The sequence below is a fragment of the Anabrus simplex genome, chromosome 2 (assembly GCF_040414725.1).
Source record: "Anabrus simplex isolate iqAnaSimp1 chromosome 2, ASM4041472v1, whole genome shotgun sequence".
Taxonomy (NCBI): Eukaryota; Metazoa; Arthropoda; class Insecta; order Orthoptera; family Tettigoniidae; genus Anabrus; species Anabrus simplex.
In genome coordinates, this window is record NC_090266.1 from 527751276 (window position 1) to 527772762 (window position 21487).

Here is a 21487-nt window from a genome sequence, read left to right on the forward strand (position 1 = left end):
AAGTATGGCCTCAAACCAATTATACTTAAATAGTTGAATATCATTCTTAACTCGCAATTTGTTTAGCCTACGCTACCGGATAAGAGAATGCATATAGCTGACAATGAGTGGAAAAATATTCTACATCATTCTTTTTACTAGTTTGAATGTTGATGATGATGATGATGATGATGATGATGATGATGATGATGATGATGATGATGCTCGTTGTTTAAAGGGGCCTAACATCTGAGGTCATCGGCCCCAGTTTGAATGTTATAAGTACACATTTTTGCGTTAAAACCTTGCTATTTCGGATATAAATATTCACGAAAAGTGTTTCTCACTCTTTAAAAATATATATGTGGTATAAATATTACACCTTATATTTTACTGAGATGTTTCGTCACCGTGTGTTATAAATTAATTTTCTACCATTGAAATGCTATAAAATATATTATAAACCTCATGACAAGCAGGATGATTGTATACAGCAACTATTTTTATTTTATTTTTGTGGGATTCTTTATGCACCACTTCAATCAACTCTTCAACTCACACCTATGTTCTAAACAAAACTGAGATTTTGTTATTTGTCGTATGATAATTTACTGATAATTAATTTATCTAGTTTTCTTGTACTGTGGTTTCCCTTTATTGTATTTCTAAAATATCAACAAACAGTGAAGCGTTAATTCGCCAAAAACATTATATTCCCTTCTAGAGCGATTTTGGTTTTCTTGTGTACGGCAGGAGAGAAAGCAGTGGGCATTGGCACTCCTGTCGCCCAGGGAGGTGGTCCACCGCCCATCGTTCGTGTCACCCTCGCGTCCTTGGAGGAGTGCAACTTGCTGCTCCAAAACGGACTGGACTTCTACGGGGCTACCTTCTTTCCGACAGAAGCGGCCGCCTCCACCACTGTGGTGCGTCCCACGGGGGGCAGAAGGTCAATCGTCGGGAACAGGTAAAGGGTGGGTGCAGCTTCAGTAAAGACTTACAACTTACAGTAGTGCTTAGAATAGATCACAGAACGAAATAACAATATGGACACCACCTAAGTCCAGGACGTCAGACGTCTCACCTCACTAACACACGTTTGTCTGCACCCCGTAGGTAAAAGTTGGTTATGACCCGTCTGTAGTAGAGAGGAAGTGCTGTAAGCTAGCAGTAAATTGTGCTGTCACTGGCAGTGAAGCTTTCTTCAACCCATTATATCCCTACAAAAATTCCGTCTCTTTACTGAACATCTTGTTTTCCATGTAAATCTCGTATCGTTCAAATCCCACTGTTGGCAGCCCTGAACATGTTCTTCCGGGATTTCATATTTTTCACTTCTTTCCACTCCCAGTCCTTTCCTATCCCATCGTCGCCATAAGATCTACCTGTGTCGGTGCGAAGTAAAACCAATTGTAAAAAGAAAAGAAAATTTTGATGTGCCTCGTCAAACGTCGGTATTTATTTTCCTGTCTGTGCACACTGAAATTGACGTTAGGTTTTCACAGTCACAGTGTTGTACCAGTATGAACACGTACATGGTGGGTCAATATGAGCATGCACATCCTCAATCGCTGCAACGTCTCACAGTAGCCCAGTGATGGGTTGCGACTGGAATCGCGAAGATTCCATTCTATATGCCTGCGGAATCGGCTACCCGATTGCGGAATCGATTCCGAGGAACTAGTAGCACAATCTATGTGCAGATACTACGTACGTAAAGACGTGCAGCACGAATGTGTTCTGTAATGTGAGTTCGTTTTGGTTTATAATCAGGTCACTTTACAAGCCACGCCTGCTCTCATTATAGTGCCCTGGAGTTATGTACTCTAATGCGACTGTAATTTGATCAGAAAATATGATTCTCTGTTTGAAACTAATCAAATTGTATGGATTGTAAACAAATCAAAACTTGCGCGGGGATTATGACATAACACTACTATTTCAACAAAATACAATTGCACTAAAGAGACAACCTTAACTAAGGTTAAGCGGTTGGTCGGTAGATGCAGAGTGGGTTGTTGTCCCATAAGCTCTGTACTCTGACCGGCCAACCGAGCAGAGGAGAGGTGGTCACGGCTCTACCGTGGCTCTACGCCTCTGCATTGGGGAGACGGGCCTGGGGCACAGTGCTGCATTTCTCGCCTGGCCTCGCCCTCGGCTGTCCTGAGAATGGTTTTCCGTGGTTTTCCATTCTCCTGCACTAAGGAGAATGCCGGGACAGTTTGTAGTATAGGCCACGGCCGCCTACCCCCTCACCTTCTCCGCACATCTCCTTCACCGTAACAAATCTCCCGGCCTGAGAGACGGCGTAACCGTCTAAGAGGCCCGCCTCCCCCTTCAGGGAAGGAATGAAAACATTTCGTAGTAGTAGTAGTTCAGCGGTGATGAAAACAAAAATAGTTATTCTGACAGTTTCTCATAATAATATTTAGCAGTAGTGTAAAACGTTCTTCTTCTTCTTTCTCCACCAATGTTCCCACACATGTGGGGTCGCGGGTGCGAACTGTACCTCACATATTGATTTGGCCCTGTTTTACAACCGGATGCCCTTCCTGACGCCAACCTTCTGTGAAGGGATGTAATCACTATTGCGTGTTCCTCTAGTAGTTGGTAGTGTAGTGTGTTGTCTGAATATGAAGAGGAAAATGTTGGGACAAACACAAATACCCAGTCCCCGGGCCAAAAGAACTAATGAGAAGCGATTAAAATCCCCTAACCGGCCGGGGATCGAACCCGGGACCCTCTGAACCGAAGGCCTCAACGCTGACCATTCAGCCAATGTGTCGGACAGTAACACGAAATGCCCATTGTAAATTAAATGTAACGGAAGACAGGTATGCTACGAAACAAGTTGTGTACTTATTAAAAATGTGGCTTAATTCCACAGATTTTACACGTTTATACTAGCGATATTTGAAAACCACATTAGAAAAATTCAGTATGAGCATAAATAACAATGTCGATTGCTACACCGAGTGTCGAAATGTTTTTTTTTTTTTGCTAGGGGCTTTACGTCGCGCCGACACAGATAGGTCTTATGGCGACGATGGGATAGGAAAGGCCTAGGAGTTGGAAGGAAGCGGCCGTGGCCTTAATTAAGGTACAGCCCCAGCATTTTCCTGGTGTGAAAATGGGAAACCACGGAAAACCATTTTCAGGGCTGCCGATAGTGGGATTCGAACCTACTGTCTCCCGGATGCAAGCTCACAGCCGCGCGCCTCTACGCGCACGGCCAACTCGCCCGGTCGAAATGTTTAATGTGATTTCCAGACTACTTGGATAAATTGTTATTACATTATTATGTGGCATTATTCATTCATCCGCCTCTGTGGTGTAGTGGTTAGCGTGATTAGCTGCCACCCCCGGAGGCCCGGGTTCGATTCCCGGCTCTGCCACGAAATTTGAAAAGTGGTCCACTCAGCCTCGGGAGGTCAACTGAGTAGAGGTGGGTTCGATTCCCACCTCAGCCATCCTGGAAGTGGTTTTCCGTGGTTTCCCACTTCTCCTCCAGGCGAATGCCGGGATGGTACCTAACTTAAGGCCACGGCCGCTTCCTTCCCTCTTCTTTGCCTATCCCTTCCACTCTTCCCATCCCTCCACAAGGCCCCTGTTCAGCACAGCAGGTGAGGCCGCCTGGGCGAGGTACTGGTCATACTCCACAGTTGTATCCCCCGACCAAGAGTCTGAAGCTCCAGGACACTGCCCTTGAGGCGGTAGAGGTGGGATCCCTCGCTAAGTCCGAGGGAAAAACCGAACCTGGAGGGTAAACAGATGATGATGATGATTATTCATTCATGGTCCGCCTCTGTGGTGTAGTGGTTAGCGTGATTAGCTGCCACCCCCGGAGGTCCGGGTTCGATTCCCGGCTCTGCCACGAAATTTGAAAAGTGGTACGAGGGCTGGAACGGGGTCCACTCAGCCTCGGGAGGTCAACTGAGTAGAGGTGGGTTCGATTCCCACCTCAGCCATCCTGGAAGTGGTTTTCCGTGGTTTCCCACTTCTCCTCCAGGCGAATGCCGGGATGGTACCTAACTTAAGGCCACGGCCGCTTCCTTCCCTCTTCCTTGCCTATCCCTTCCAATCTTCCCATCCCTCCACAAGGCCCCTGTTCAGCATAGCAGGTGAGGCCGCCTGGGCGAGGTACTGGTCATACTCCCCAGTTGTATCCCCCGACCAAGAGTCTGAAGCTCCAGGACACTGCCCTTGAGGCGGTAGAGGTGGGATCCCTCGCTAAGTCCGAGGGAAAAACCGAACCTGGAGGGTAAACAGATGATGATGATGATGATTATTCATTCATGGAAACTAATGAGACATTTCACAGTGTACAAAAGAAACAGTAAATGTTGCACGTTCGAATTTGCCCCACTTGTATACGGAAGACTCACTCTAGTGAGTGAACCCAGCACACTCTGGTGACGTCATCGGGAGCCGATTCCTCACATGCGACACTGAGTGCGACTTCGGAGTCGTAGAAACCGATTCTCGCGATTCCAGGCGTAATTCGCGCGCATCACTACAGTAGCCCGCAGCAAGCATGTGAGCCGATAGAGCACGAGGCGGCAAGCACGCTGGTATGAGTTGAGTTCCGGAGACCCCTAGCCCGCTGAGTTAGTTCAGGGCTGGACTCTGGTATTCTTGTGTGTCAACAACCGGCACCCCAAAAGTCAGCCTAGAAGTGATTGGGATGGGAAGAGGAGGAAGCAGAGTTGTCCGTTTTCTATCTGCAGTGCAGTGTTTATTTGTTTCAGTTTGTTGCTCACTTCATGTGTATTTTACGGTTTGATCAGTTTGCGAACTATGATTTCATTAGTACCCAAATTACTTATGCGGCTTCAGTGAAAGGATATTTCCCTCTAGTCTACTGAAGCTGTCATTGGCGCGGCACAAGGCAAGGAACATTCTATTAAAATGTTTTGATTCCTCCCCTGAAGGAGAAGGCGGGTCTCTTAGACGGTGACGCCGTCTCTCAAGGCCGGGAGATTTGTTAAGGTGAAGGAGATGCTCGGAGAAGGTAAGGGGGTTGGCAGCCGTGTCCTATGCTAGGAACTGTCCCGGCATTCGCCTTTGTGCAGGAGAATGGAAAACCACGGAAAACCATTCTCAGGACAGCCAACGGTGGGGATCAGCCCCTCTTCGTCTCCCGAATACAGAGGCGTAGAGCTATGGTAGGGCCGTGGCCACTTGACCCACTCTGCTTCCACCGACGCAAGGAACACCAAAGCCACACGGCATGGTAACGTTTAAGCACAATAATACGTACCAGCCTGTCTCGATGCAGGCGAGTCCCGTTCTCACAGCCGAACCACAGAAATATGCAGGGGACGTTTAGTGTGGTTTCATCTCGCTCGCATATTGAATTACATAGGAATAACTTGAGAGGAAAAAGTAGACATTATTACGAGTGTAGTCCTAGAGGAATGTACATTAAGGTATTGGCGATATAGTTCATAAACGTAAAAAGAAGCATTGGTGTTTATTTTATAAAAGAATGAACGTATGTTTACTATTTTTAGAGTTACGTGAAACAAGAGGTAGGGCAATGTCTTCTTACACGATTATGTCACCAATTTCTAAGTTACGCACTGAAGTTGTCTCTTTAATATAATCCAACAGTTCAACCTAATAAGCTCAGAGACAAGACATAAACTACAGGAAAAGCTGAGGATATTGTCAGATGTAACTACTGAAGGAGTCTCATATTATAGCTGCATAATCTCTTCGAAAAAGTCTTGTTTAAATGTAATACCTTTTCATGCGCAATTTCTACTTGAAACTTTGTTAGGCTTTTCTCATTTTCCTTATACAGTTCCAAATGATTGAGTGGGTTGATGCATCTGTTTTAGAAGTCCAAAAGTAGCGTTATTTCTGGCTGTTCTCAGAATTCATGTGTGGTAAGTCCAGCGTATCCCCTATATTTACGCGGGTATAGCTTTTATTTCTAGTGGTTTAACGCCGCACTAACACATCGAAGGTTTACGGCGACCTAAGGATGGGAAAGTGATAGGATTGTGAAGGTATAGCCCCACCATTTGCCTAGTGTGAAAGTGGGAAACCACCGAAAACTATCATCGGAGCTGCCGACGGTAGGATTCGAACCCACCACCTCCCGAATTCAAGCTCACAGCTACGCGACCTAAACAGCAAGGCCAACACGCTCGGTTTTATAGCTGTTTAAAAACGTTGGCCAGCTAAGTGGACGAATGAGTGCCAAGAGGTTTCACGTCCGGACGTTGTTCACCTTGGGTTTTCAACCCCCTTTCTGCGGATCTTCGAGGGCGTCTTCCCTCTCACGGCGTTCCTCACCTCTCTGGGGAATGTAGCTTGGAGGGCCCTTCTTTGTAGCCAACCAGCTGGATCCACAGGACTTTCACCCCTTCCACTTTGGATTATTTATCTTTTCATAACTATGTTTCATACATCCACCACATATTACGTATCCATCCCGTCATTCAAACTTCAATCACTTCTATTAATCACATAATCATGCCACAATCATTCACAATCATTCACCTCTCATTAATCTGAGCCCTGTTCACTCTAAACGCCATTAAAGCTAAACAACACCACTCAACCCCTAGGACTACCAAAAATTAGCTACCACATTAGCTACCTTAGCCAAGAGTCCTCAAATTTTCACCCTTAGTAAATTTATTACCTTTTCCTCCACTCTACTTTAATATCTCACAACTTCAACCCTACCTCAGCCCTTGGCCAGAGGGAGGGTTTACCCTTCAATTGGCCCGCCTTACCCCGTCATGGTAAGGAATGAAAACTTGCCGTCAGTCCAAAAGTAGCATGCAGTTCTGCCTACTTGCTAGGGGTTTCACTGCATGACGAACACATCGGGTATGAGCTCTGAGTTGTCGTTCATCTTTACAGCAAGGTAGAGGTCCTCCAATTCGGTCCTTCATCGTATCGTCCCTGTTCTTCCAAAAGGGCGAATGTTACAATGCTCTTCCTATCCATTATTTCCCCTAAGACAGGTCACACCTCCCTGGCACATATTGATATACAGTCCATCAGAACAATTATCGTTGAGTTCATTTTCCTATGCGGGTGTGTAAAGGAAAATGAACCTTAAATACATCACATTTTAGGAGTGGGTAAATGTCATGCAAACATACATTCCTTCAGTATGGTACAGTAAAGTTCATTTTCCTTTACACACGCGCATAGGAAAATGAACTCAACGAAAATTGTTGTGATGGACTGCATATCTATATATGGCTGGAAGGCGTGACCAGTCTTAAGGGAAATAATGGATAGGAAGAGCATTGTAACATTCGCCCTTTTGGCAAAACAGGGACGATATGGAACACATTTGTTCATGAGGAGTGGTAATATTTTTGATAGCTCAGTAACGTTGTCACTAACTTCTCACCAAGTCGACCACTGTTCGAAGCCTAACTAATACAGGTGAGAAAATCACATCTCTATGCTTTAGATTCTATATATAACTGCAACACCTGTAGCTTATTATCACAAAACTATATCTCGTAAAACTGCCACTTCGCTAGCTATTCACCATATGGTTGATGATGATGATGATGATGCTTGTTGTTTAAAGGGGCCTAACATCATAGGTCATCGGCCCCTAATGGTGCGAGACGGACAACATATGATTCTTAAAAATTTTAAAATGTATCCACTGACTAGAGTTTAAAATAAATTGTGATGAAAATGATTAAAAGATAAAAACAATCAGTGGATCTAATTCGCAATGCCATATTTTCTAATGAAATTATAGAAAATACAGGTGACAATGGAATAAAGCATTGCCTGGAAGTACAGAAATATATATTATTCAAGTTAGAAATTAAAATAACACATGAAAATACGCAGACACGAAATAAAATAGAGCCAATGGGATAAAAGCGCAGTTAACGGAAATACACTTAGACAAAGGACATTATTACACATGATAAAAAACGACCTTTATCCCTCATAAAACGTAGACGAGGAGTCTGCTGACTGCTCGTCATCTCGCAGGATGAGGGAGATGGTACTCGGGAGTTTTAGACTACGACGCAGATCGACCAGGTTCACGCACTCCGTAAGAATGTGTACCACGGTAAGACGATCGCCGCAAGTACGGAGGGGGTTCTCCTTTCAGTAAATAGGAGTGCTACTATACCGTGACCGATCCGTAGACGACATAATACCACTGCTTCCTTCCGAGAAGCCCGAAGGGAATTCCTCCATACCTTCGTTGTACCCTTTATCGCTCTCAGCTTATTTGGAAAAACTCCCAGTGGGACATAACCTGATGTCTCAGCGGAGAGGGAATATCACTTGCTGGAACCTTGTAAGGCGACGGGGGCAATGTAACTGCCTCCTTGGCAGCCTTATCTGCTAACTTGTTCCCCTCTACACCCATGTGGCTTGGGAGCCACATAAACGTAATTCTGGTGCCGGCATCCGAACACCCGGCCAGAAGGTCCTGGATCCGCTGCTCCAGAGGGTGCCGAGGTAAACAGGTATCAATAGAGTGTAGTGAGCTCAAGGAGTCAGTACACAGCAGAAAGAGTCGACGTTCATCGGACAGTGCTTAACGCAGAGCTTCACAGATAGCATATAGCTCTGCTGTATATACACTAGAGGTTTCCGGGAGAGCAAAAAAAACCTACCGTTATCAACAACGGAAGCGCATCCCACTTTCATTTCGGCCCTCGAACCATCCGTGTAAACGACGACTGAAACTGGATACCGGCCAACAACGGATAGGAAGAGCCTCCGATAAATCGAAAGGTCCGTGTTTTCCTTCGGGTCAGTGTGCAGATCCAGGATTATTTCAGATCGTCGTATTATCCACGGAGGTATCCCACTTGGTTGTCTGACAAGGCAGGGAACAGAAGGTACGTTAAACAATCTGTGACTGCTATCCAAGCGTATTCCAACCAGCCACGTTGTTCGAGGATAAGCAGCGTACAGCCGACGGTTTCCATTGTGGAATACATAAGGATAGCTTTGGTGAAGTGGCATCTGTCGTAAATTTGCAGCATAGGGCAGAAAAATTTTCTGGTGCCCCAGGTGTAAAGGCGGCACACCAGATTCAGCGAGCAGACTAGCAATGGGGCTTGTATGAAAAGCTCCCGTTGCCAACCTAACCCCGCTGTGGTGGATGCTATTCAGCTTCGCAAGGACACATTGTCTTGCTGATCCATATGCTGCACTGCCGTAGTCTAACCTGGATAAGATATGTGCCCTATAAAATTGTAGGAGCACCGTGCGGTCAGCCCCCCCCCCCCCCAATTAGTACTGCAAAGGAACTTCAAAATATTCAACTTTTTAGTGCATTGCACTTTTAACTGCCACACATGTGCCTCCCACGATAATTTGCTATCGGAAAGGAGCCCAAGAAATCAGTGTCAACTACGGGAAGAGCGACATGACCTAAACAAAGCTCAGGATGCGAGCGAAGAGTGTGCTTTCGGAAAAAGTGCATAACAGAAGTCTTTGCGGGTGAAAACCGAAAGCCATGTTCTGAAGTCCACTGTTCCACTCTCCTAATAGCTTGCTGTAATTGTCTCCCTGCGACTGCCATATTATGCGAGCTATAATGCAGAGAAAATCGTCCACACATAGCGACGGTATTACTGCTGAACCAACAGCAGCGACAATACCGTTTATGGCAGTCGCGAAAAGAGTGACACTAAGAACCGATCCCTGTAGGACTCCATTTTCTTGAACGTGGTATTGCGAATATGCCCTCCCTACTCGGACACAGAATAGACGGAGGGACAAAAAATTCGCAGTATCGCCAGGTTACCTCGGAACCTCCATTGATGCAGGACTGAAAGGATACCATATAGCCTTGTGGTATCATAGGCCTTTTCTAAGTCAAATAAAACAGCCACCAAATGGTGTTTGCGGAGAAATGCATCCTGGATAGAACTCTCCAGGCGTACCAAGTGGTCAGTGGTCGAGCAAGCGGCTCGAGAACCACATTGGTACTCGAACGAAAGTCCTTGTTTCTCCAGACACCACATAAGTCAGCGATTTATCATCCTCTCAAATAGCTTACACAAACAGTTAGTAAGACAAATAGGTGTGTAACTTCCTGCATACTTAGGATTTTTGTCGGGCTTGAGGACAGGAATGACTATGCCCTCTCGCCACTGAGACGGAAACTCACCCTCTATCAAGATTCGGTTGAACACACGAATAGACTATCTTCACTAAGGTGTTTCATCATCTCGTTATGGACATTGTCTGGTCCAGGAGACGTGTCCTTGCAAAGCGCCAAGGTGCTGCGGAGTTCCCACTCCGTAAACGGCACGTTATAGTCCTCTGAAGCTCAGGTGGCAAAACTATGGTGATTACGTTCTGCCCCCCCCCCCCCACTTCAGAGCGAAGAAATCACGATGGTAATTACCGGAGTCACACATATCCGCAAAATGATTGGCTAGATGGTTAGCAATCGAGAGTGGTTCAGTGACGATACTGCCTGCAATGGAAATTCCTGATACAGATGATCCTTGGATACCCGAAATACGTCAAAGTTTAGTCCACACTCGAGATGACGGGGTATGTGACGTCATAGATGATAGCTGCTGCAATTTCTTCTTTCTACCAATGAACGAGTTTTCGGCGAGGAGTCCCTGAAAACGATGGAATGGACTCCTCAGCAGCAGAAAGAATAACTTGTGTTATGTAACTGATTTCGCCGTCTGCGCCCCGCCTGGTCACGTCGTTAAAGACAGCTAGTGATGTGAACTTTGGCCAATAAGCATGTTTAAGAATCCATCGAGGAGGAGCCTCGACGGATTTCAGTTTTAACAAAGTAACAACAATGGGAAAATGGTCACTGTCACAGTGATCATCGTGTGTATTCCACCGAAACAGGGGAACGAGCGTTCGGCTGCATAGACTAACGTCTATGCGAGAGTATGTGCCGTAACGTACACTGAAATGAGTTGGTTCACCTGTATTCAAAGTACGTAAATCCAGCTCTCTTACAAACGTTTCCAACTCCCTTCCCCTTGGGCAAGGCGATTCAGAGGCCCATATAGGGCGATGGGCGTTGAAATCGTCCAATAGGAGGAAGGTAGGTGGAAGCTGATCTATAAGATCAGGTACATCATTTATATTAAGAGGACCGGGCGAGTTGGCCGTGCGGTTAGGGGCACGCAGCTGTGAGCTTGCATCCGGGAGATAGTGGGTTCGAATCCCATTGTCAGCAGCCCTGAAGATGGTTTTCCTGGTTTCCCATTTTCACACCAGGCAAATTCTGGAGCAAATTCTAATTAAGACCACGGCCGCTTCCTTCATCAACCTAGACCTAGACCATTCCTATCCCATCGTCGCCATAAGACCTACCTGTGTCGGTGCGACGTAAAGCCACTAGCAAATACATTAAGAGGCTGGCCTGGTGGTAAATAAACATTACACACTGTTGCTATGACAGGCAGAAAAACGCTAACTGCTACAGCATCCATCGGGGTTCTTAGTGGAACTTCTTCTCTGTAGGTATCAGAACGGACAAAAATGCCAACGCCACCGGGAGATCGGTTAACATTATGTCGTTCTGTGGAGTATAGTCTGAAATGTCTCAAGACCGTATGATGACCAGGTCTGAGATTAGCTTCCTGAATGCAGACTATACTCGTCGAATACTCACTAATTAGCTGGCGCAGCTCAGCAGGATGGCTATCATAACCGTTACAATTCCATTGTAACAGTGGCATAGTGTGGACTAAAAGAGAAAGTATTAGGCAATGAGGGACAAAATGCTCTTAAACCTAAACACTATCAATATCAACAGCTATATCCGCAGATGTAGATGACAGCTCGACGTCCATCCCATCATCAGCAGACAGTGGGACTGACGCCCAGAACTTCGACGTATTCTGGAGGCAGGATTTCGTCCTACGAGGGGAGCGCGCAGGTTTTAGAGCAGGCGCACCTGCTGGTGCTGATTCATACCCTCCAGATGGAGGGCATGATTTCCCCTTCCCAGGAGAAATGCGGGAGCGCCTGGTAAGGGCGCACCACTTCTCCGCCTTCGTTTCTTGTTTGGACGGGCTGGGAGATATTTTCCCAGCCCTGGTCGACATAGCCGCCTCCGCTGGCGTGGGAGCGGATTTCGCCGACCTATTTGGGGGGGGGCATAGACGCCCCCCCTGCTGCCCCGGCTTAGGAGTCCCAGCCGGCACAGACTTCTTTGTGTTCGAAGGTAGAGTGGTTCCTACCCACCCTGCGAGCTTTTACTCTTTGCGGCTTTGCCACCTTGGGCGCAGAGATCGTAACGGGTTTTGGAGATATAAACGACGAACCTGGAAGACTGTGCTATCTTCGTGCAGTCTAACGTCTTGGCGGGCGCATTGATAGAACTGAACTTACGGCGCGCTTCCTGTTAGGAAAGACCATCTAGGGTCTTAATCTCCTGGATCTTCTTCTCACCGAGATATACCGGACAATTCCGATCTCGGGGTGAATGAAGACCAGAGCAGTTAGTGCACTTGTAAGGAGTTGTGCATTATTCCGCACCGTGAGCTCCTCTGCCACATATACCTCATACAGACTGATTCGAGCAACGGGATACCATGTGCCCAAACATCTGGCATTGATAGCAGCGCATGGGAGGCGGGATTTACGACCTCACATCGCAGCGATTTGTTGTTAACTTGACTTTTTCTGGTAACACTGACAATTTGAAGGAGACAATGAACGTCGTTGCCGTTGACTTTGCGCGTAATGCGCCGAGCGTGTGTCACGCCACGGTGCTTCATGTCTTCCATCAACTCATCGTCAGTGTTCAAGATGAGATCGCGGTGGAAGATAACTCCACGAACCAGATTCAAGGTATTGTGCTCTTCCACTTTCATGGGAATATCGCCAAAGAGGTCGCACTGAAACAACCGATCAGCTTGCACGGCAGTGTGCGTCTTTAACAACAAACTACCGTTGCGCATATTCTTCAGATCTTCCAGTTCGCCGTAGACACCTTCTATGTGCCTACTAAATAAAATAGACTTTACCAGCTTGAAGTCAATCCTATCAGTTCTGGTAGCAACCAGAAACCTAGGGAAGCTGGATCCCATTCCTTCACGCTGCGCTTGTTCCCAGGGGGTTGAACCGCTCAAGGAATCACAAGTTAAAGACTTCGGTGGGGGACCACCTTGGGCAGGCTGAAGACGCTTCGAAGTCATGCTCGAAATCATCTTCCCCGAATGCCAACCACTCCGAACAGGGTCCTATGTAGCCGAACCTGGCAGCCAAGGCGATACCCACCTGGTCGTAGCTGGTGTTGCCCGGGGTCCGATGTTGGACGATGCCTAATACGGAATGACTGAGGCAACGAGCACTACGACTCCCTTCCTCCAATCACCCGCAACAGCATGTACCCCATAGCGTGCACAGAGTACTAAATACAGAGAAAAATTAAAAAAAACAATTAATAATGATATGTCCTTCTGGTATTCGGCTGTGCGAGACCTGTGTTGTCAGGCAGATACTACTGCACGGGTACATGACGCTCCCATCCGCAAGATCCCTGGGTGGTCACAAGCTGACTTTCGGGCGTAATCGCACAGGTAAGAGGCCCATTTCCGAGCAGCACGCACATCAAGAATTTTGAATCGGTCTACAACTAACCCTCAGAAATCAATAAAAAGTAAAGAGGCGACCATTGCCACATGACCTTTTTAGTCACCTTCTACGTCAGGCAGGGATTACCTGTGAATGTATTCAGCCCCTCCCATCCACAGGGGGTCCAACACATTATACTAAACCGCAATCCATGTCCGCGCCTAGGTCGCCCCTTTTAGTCCCCTCTTACGACAGGCAGGGGATACCGTGGGTGTATTCTAAATCTGCGTCCCCCACCCGCAGGGGGTAAGCACCATACGGATAGGACATAGGCCTACCATACAAGGTGGCTCATGACCGTCAGGGTCGGCTCACTTTACATCAGTGGGAAACGTTCTATGCGCAGGGGCCAGAGGGCGGCTGCTAATCAGACACGCTACGCCACACTGTCTCGTCGGTAATGCGTTCAAAATGCCATTACTGAAGGAGGAGGCCATTTCGGTCATTAATCAACTCACTGTAGGCCAAGGAATCTGATGTCCACTCACAATATCATGTCACTTCCGACTGTAATAGCTCATCCTACAATAAACAGTCATTGTAAAAGCTTCCTAATATACAAACATAGCAGAGAATGTCAAATGTGGTAACTGGTCTTAACTTCAATCGATCTTCGTCATTGTAGCTCCCATAGGAATGAAATAAACGCATGGATGCATTCTACTACAATCGTGTTTGAACCTCCGACCATCAGACAAAATACTGTATTAAGTGGCCGTTAACCATCTCGGTTACGGAACACTCACCTCTACAGAGACATAGAGCTCCTTCAGTTCGATCCTTCATCATACGGAACACATTTTGTATATGAGGAGTGGGTAAAGGTCGTGACTGGTTGCAGTCTCTTTACATGGCAGTGGTTCATTATCATCTCGACTTCAGACCTCCGTATAACCATCGTTATTTAGAGTTGGTGTGATTATCTGTTTTGATATCTTTTACTCTAACATATTTGGAACCGGTGACTAATTGGGTAGTCCCCGTCCGAACACAACAGAATATAATATATTCGTACTATTCGCTTTCATAGTAACTGGTATCCTGTACCTCGAGCCTTTGGCGATGATCTACAAACTAGGATGTGACTACTGAATCCCATGCCTAGGAAGGTCGGCAAAATGTAAATATTTCCGATTTAAGCATTTTGTAAAAACTGTACGAGTTTAACAACTATGAAATTTAATATAAAATATCTGCACCAAATGCAAAGCCAAACTGAGACAATTATTCGTGGATTTCATGCAATGTTTTGCATATCATTTCCTCAATATTAATTTATTTAAATAATCGCCAAGTTTAATTCATACTGCATGGAAATTACGTTGCATCCTGAAAAACGTCGACTTAAGTTCTTCTATTGTTTACCATCGTGGTTTGGGATCAATCAATGTAAGTTACTCGTGGGGAAAAATAGAATATAATGGTAGACGCATTTAAACAGTGGTACAGAAAACATACACATATTGAAAACTTTCTACATTTCCAATATATGAAGCACTCGGCATAAAATTATCCTAAGGCTATAAATGTAACATATCGGAAACATTCATAAAACGAGTGTCTGTCGAAAAAGGGAGAGATGGTTTTCTTTCATTTTGCATTATGACTACAAACCTAAGCATATTTAATATTTGATAACGCGTCCCTTTGCCGTGATGCACAATTCGACAATTCAGAGCAGTAACTTACTATTGTAACTACTAGCATTTTTCAAACGTTACAAGAAAGCAAATTTAAATTTCCAGTGTACCGGTATGCCAGAAATAACCATGGAGGCATATGGCTCTTAGTATTGCCTAGAACGCTGACAGCCATAAGTCTCCTTGGTGATTTCTGGCGACAACCATAAGTCTCCATGGTGATTTCTGGCATACTAGAACTTTTAATTTGCTTTAATGTAACATTTGGAAAATGCTAGTTACAAGAGTATTGCTCTGAACCGTCGGATTCTATGATTCATGGCACGCCATTGTCCTGCCGATCAAGCCATTGTTGGTACAGCTTATTCATTCTGGTGGAATTGATGAAATTCTGCGTAGATTGCCGATTGCATGGTCTGTTAGGACGTCCTAAAACAGGTTAATTTAATTGAGTTCAGCCACGTTAAATGTGGTTCACGTCTGGAAACAAGGACTTCATTCTCTTTGGGCCATGTCGACACCGTGAACAAAGACAATGACGAAGCCTGCACTATGATCACAAGAGTTGAAATCAAGTATTTTCCGAAATACTAGGGATAGTGTTCCTTAATAGGTTGAAGAAACTTTTTCCGATACTGAGGAGCCCTGAAGTTGCTGCTCTCGATGCAAACTGCGTCCAAGATGAGCAGAAGATCCAAATGCCATCTAAACACATTGCCGAATGTTATTTGTAAACAGGAACCTAGAGCCAACAGTTGCAAGAAATCCTTCTTACCTTAGTTTATCCATGAAGTCGATGATGTAAGAATTGGACTTCACCATGGCAGTCGAGAGTATGGATTGGTATCATAAAACTTACACAGTTTGGGTGGACACATGGCATCTTGTAGCCTTCAAGACATGGTAATAATCATTATTTCGCATTTTAGCATTTGTTTCTGTGTTTCTCCGTGCCAAAAGTCGTGGGTAGTAGTCATAGACTGTAGTTATAGCCCATGGATGGTCCGTGCAAGGTAATTGCTCAGCGCTACTTGAAACAAATCCATGTCCGAACCACATCACATTCACTCTTACATGTCAAGCAACCTCGTTCGTTGATGGTCCTTCAATATGCAAACACAATCGAACTTCAACATTGGTCTTAGTGTAACTTCCATTCATGTTCAGGACATAATATTTCCTTCCTGGCCGTGTGACTTCAACTGATACGCTTTCAGCCCCTTAATTTTACTTTGCTTTCGAGAGATAGGACTACATGCAGGTATATTTGTATTTTCAGAATTGTTTAGAAACTACTCAGTAGACACAAAGTATCCATTTAGTAGCATAGAATGAAGACCAGGCGTAGAGAAATACAAAATAAAACATACCTGTCAATCCATTGCTGGCTTGAATTTCCAAAATGATATTGGAATGTCACGTGGTCAGCATGACGAAATCCTAAGCCGTATAGCTTGGTTTCACCAATCGGGTTACCAACTGGCATATCATACAGTTATTCAACTCACAGGGCCGAGAGAGCACCATTCTAGTTCTCAATCCACGATTAAAATCCTTCGACTGGCCAGGAATCTAACATGGAGCTTCCAGATGAAAAGCAGTCTTGACGAGATGCATACGGGTTTTTCAAAACATTATATGGAGGTACTTTGCGTTTGAAATCAGTAGTGAAATAAAAGTTTGTGCCAGGAAGCCAGACCGTCTTCAATGCTGGTGAAAATAGTCAAAATATTGGGATGTCACAATTAAAATAAATGATCCCAGTACGTGTCCAATGATTCGGAAATCGAATAGCGTAGTACGTCTTACTTAGCACACATGTGAAAGTGCTATTGAGAATAGGTTAAATTGTTCTACTACCAGCTAATAAAACATGATAGTCCTCTCCACAATTTATACAAGGAAATAATACGAAATAACTAGATAAGGTTTATCACTGTGCCACTGTACTAATTGCGACTTAGTAATAATCTATGTAGGCTAATGTAATAAGTTATCTCTAATAATTAAACACATCTTTATGAAATAAATGTCCGAATATTATCTTAGTTGGAGGAAATTCTTCTTTGAATTACTTAGTGAAACTGAACACCAAGGAGTTCCAAGATAGCTTGATTTGAGGTCTAGATGTCGTACTTCTTCGACTTGAAAATCTAACTCCATTGAAGTTGTTGATATATTGAACAACCCAATTACTGAACTTGATAAACTTGCAGACGAGAAGTACACAATAGAAGCATTATTAGTCCATACTCCTCCTAATACTGTACTTCCGCGTAAATAAAATCAGGACACAAATGTTATATCTTTAATGAGATTTCATTTCTGACTCAGTTAATAAGGTCATTCAATGTATGGAAATACGCGACATCCCTTACATTGTTTGCCACTGGTACCGCAACATCAGCGTTCCGTCACCTCCGGTGTTTGAGCAGGGAATATTGGACAATCTATCGTAGAACCAGACTATCTTCCTGCCTGATCTGCTTTCATTCATGCATTATTACAATAGGACAATATCTGTTCATATACTACTCATGTAACCCAACGAGCTCTCCAGTGTGTTCATCGAATACTCTGTCCAGTATAATCACCAGACATGTCTCCCATCGAGTATGTGTAGAACCGCATAAGACGTCGTCTAGGGCGGTCTTCGTCACCAGCTGCAACCCTAGCCCCAACTGCACCAGAAGGCAGAAAAAACTTCCATCTATGCGATGATATTCGTCACCTATACCACCGTTTCCGTGCGAAAATTGAAGTCCATATTGCTGCTAGAGAAGGACATTCTCTAGACTCGAGACTCACAAGTATGGTCTCGTGTTAATAATTTTGTACGGTATTCCGGATGAATTTTCTGAGACAAAGACTTCGTGATGGTCGTTTTTCATTTTCTATTTAAATGGCGTATGGCTTTTAGTGCCGGGAGTGTCCGAAGATATGTTCGGCTCGCCAGGTACAGGTCTTTTGATTTGACTCCCGTAGGCGACCTGCGCGTCGTGATGGGGATGAAATGATGATGAAGACGACACACACACCCAGTCCCCGTGTCAGAGAAATTAACCAATTAAGTTTAAAATTCCCGACCCTCCCGGGAATCGAACCCGGGACCCCTGTGACCAATGGCCAGCACGCTAACCATTTAGCCATGGACACGGACTTAAGTTTTCTATTAATGTGTATGATATGTTAACAAATAATATTTTATTGCAGATTGTATTTTATTGTCGATGAATCGAGAGCTTTTGATGGCGGTAAAGAAAGTACGTCTGGATTCTTTCCTTATACAATTCCTTTGCGGACCGATTCATTAGGACGGTTAAAATCTGAATACGCTACAGTACATTGATAAATGTAATATTCTTAGGGGCATTGTTGGTAAATGCAGATGATTTTGTGACTACTTGACAGTAATCGTAAGCATTAAAAGTGTACCCAATGAGCATTGCTATATCTTACTATTCCGCTAGTTTTGATTTTGCCATGAACTTACGCTATTAAATTATATTTCCGAATAATAATTTCAGGATCGCTAAATAGAATATACATACAGCAAACTGAATGACCATAATGAGCCAAAACAACATCCCTGTCATTGTCAATTTGATCCACATTTCAAGGATAATTAGAAATCAATGCGGTAGACTTCTTTCTGGTAGGACCATGGCTCGGTACTAGAGAGGTTGAAACCTATCTTCTTGAAAACTTACGTTCTTCATCTTCTCTTTGGTTCAAGGTAGATTTAGATAATGAGAAAAACCAGCTAAATTTTGATAATAAGCACATCATCGTCACCTCACGAAACAGAGAAAGAAAGTCTAAATCTTAAAGCCCCAAATGCTTCTTTACATTAGGCATCTAGCACGAAAACATAACATTTTCTTAGCTGGTAGATAACTTGCTTTAATAAACCGATATTGAAGTGTGTTTCATTTGACTTACAGGATCTTTGATGTTGTGACGACCTCAGGCCAACGTGTTCGAGATGTCCTGCCAGTGTTCGACGCTGCAGGATTCACTAAGATCCCACCGCCAGCAAGCAAGACCATCAAACCACGAGGTGGCAACTGAGTAACATCCATCGCCTTGATTTTACTGTATCATCTTACAACCACCGATTCAGTGTTGTTACGTTCATATAACAATCAGCACAGCCACAATATTTACATAAAGGAAGTATTTGCATCACCACATGCACATCAGTTCTTTACTCGTAATAACCTGATTAAAGAACTCTCGTGAGGATACATCCATGCAGATAAACATATAAATATCTCCAAACTGGACTTCTATCATTTCATTTACTTGTACAGTTCAGCGAACGTCTAATTTGAAATCAATACATTGAATTTTAGTTCACTATTTTGTGGTTCATTTAATAGTACTCCATTTCAAGTATAATAAAAGTAAATTCTTCTAAGAAACCTTAACGCTGCAACGCTGAATCGGAAACAAATCATTCAGAAGCTTCAGCCTTGCTTATTCAAACGGCTGGCTCCAATAACCTGAGCAGACATGTCCCTAAAAATTGTTGCGATTTTTTACTAGAAATATATGTATATGGCAAAACTCCATTCTATCATGAAAAAAATATATATAAAAAATATAGCTTAAGGGCAAGGAAACTAAACTTCCACAATAATTACGTGTTTATTTAATCTACCCTTTCCTTGGAAATCAAATTCCATAATCCCATGTTTGCTTCCTTAAATCTCAATGGCCGAACATTATGCACATTCCATTTTGAACAAGAACTGCATCGGAGAGTTGTATATACTATTCATAGAACTGTTATTTTCATTGCAACAAGCCCTATTAATATCAATAAGTTCAAAATAATAAATAATATAGTAAGTGTTACTGAGGGAGTCACCTTAACTTTAAGATAAAAATTATTATTCGTTTGATCTTGGCATTACAAATAAATAAATGATCATGTTATTCGTTTCAAGGCACTCTGCAGTATATTGATTTGCCAGGGTAGGATGCATGTTTGAAAGACTTCAAATCAGCGTTCTAGCACTTCTGAAACAATTTCGTTTTATCTCATCTCTGAAAAGAAAGTGCGAACCTTGAGTATACACACTTTGTTATTAAAAAATCCGTACCCAGAACGAATTATCCCAAAGAGATGAAAGTCGATACAGAATACCATCGAGTGCAATAGTGAAGATAGTTTGACTCTGGCTTCAGGTGGCCTAGCAGAAGCGCCACCCGATGCATTACCTCTGCCACAACATTAGTAACTGGAACGACTGTAGGACGACGCTGTATGCAGTTTTATTGATGTGCTTATGAAAGGAAAGTCAGTTACTATTTTATTTAGCGTATGATGAATACAATATTATAAATGCATTATGCACAATAACCATCTCAAGTTCATAACTAAAGTTCCATATCAGAAGGTGAAAGCCAGAAAAGAGCTTCGCTTGAGACACAATGTAAGTCCTCTATAGAGCCTCCATAAGCATGCAAAGGACACTCAAATGCAATGTGATTCACTGTCTGCTCCTCTTCTCCGCAGTCACATTGCGGTGATGTTATCCATCCCCATTTGAAGAGAGTGGCTCCACATCTACCTTGGCCGGTCCTAATTCGGTTTAGTATCCTCCACTGCCGTCTGGGCACTTGCAGGGGTTCTTAATGATGTGATGATGTGGTAACGAAGATTGCTTGTCCATTGTTCTTTCCTGGCGTCCGATACATTAAAGGAGGTGTCCTGTAGATTCACTGCAGTACGCCAAGAAGGATGTCTGGATTTCAGTCGTTTAGCTGGAGAAGCTGCTATGTCAGAATGAATAGGGAGGTGAGGATTGTTTTCTATTTTCTTCCATAAGCAGTGACTGTGATCTCCTTAGGGATGCACGTGGTATGTGACTTAGGGGGAAAGCCAGTGTGTGTGAGTTGGTCGGATGAACCCTATAATGATACGCATTGTTTGGTTCAGCTGGGTGTCTACTAGTCCAGTGCGAGCACTGTTAAGCCAGGTTGAGCAGTAATATTCAGTGACGGAATAAGAAAATGCAAGAGCAGTGGATATCAGGATTTCAGCATTAGCACCCCAGAATGTACCCGCTTTTGAAGGATGTTATTCCTAGTCTTGATCTTGGCTGACACATTGCAGAGGTGATTCTTGTATGTCAAGGACCTGTCCAGGATGACTCCCAGGTATTTTGGGTTGTTAAAATACTGTAGATTATCTCATCTGAATGGTATGCTTTGTTTGTACCCAGCACTTCTATTCCGCAAGTGGAAGGTAAACACAACAGTTTCCTGAGGGT

The 21487-nt window shown here is 44.1% G+C and overlaps 1 protein-coding gene across 3 annotated transcripts in view; it reads left to right on the top strand.

The window, feature by feature from the left end:
* Nucleotides 1-21487, top strand: part of LOC136862908 (uncharacterized) — a 157319-nt gene that overhangs the window by 44524 nt on the left and 91308 nt on the right. Inside the window, exons 3-4 of one of the 3 annotated variants that reach the window (XM_067139187.2) lie at nt 733-943; nt 19151-19836. In XM_067139187.2, coding sequence (XP_066995288.2) covers nt 733-943; nt 19151-19277 — 338 coding nt within the window. In that variant the 3' untranslated portion in view covers nt 19278-19836. Of the gene's footprint in view, nt 1-732; nt 951-19150; nt 19837-21487 lie in introns of those variants that run through there. The other 2 variants (XM_067139189.2, XM_067139188.2) reach the window with 2 other exon arrangements.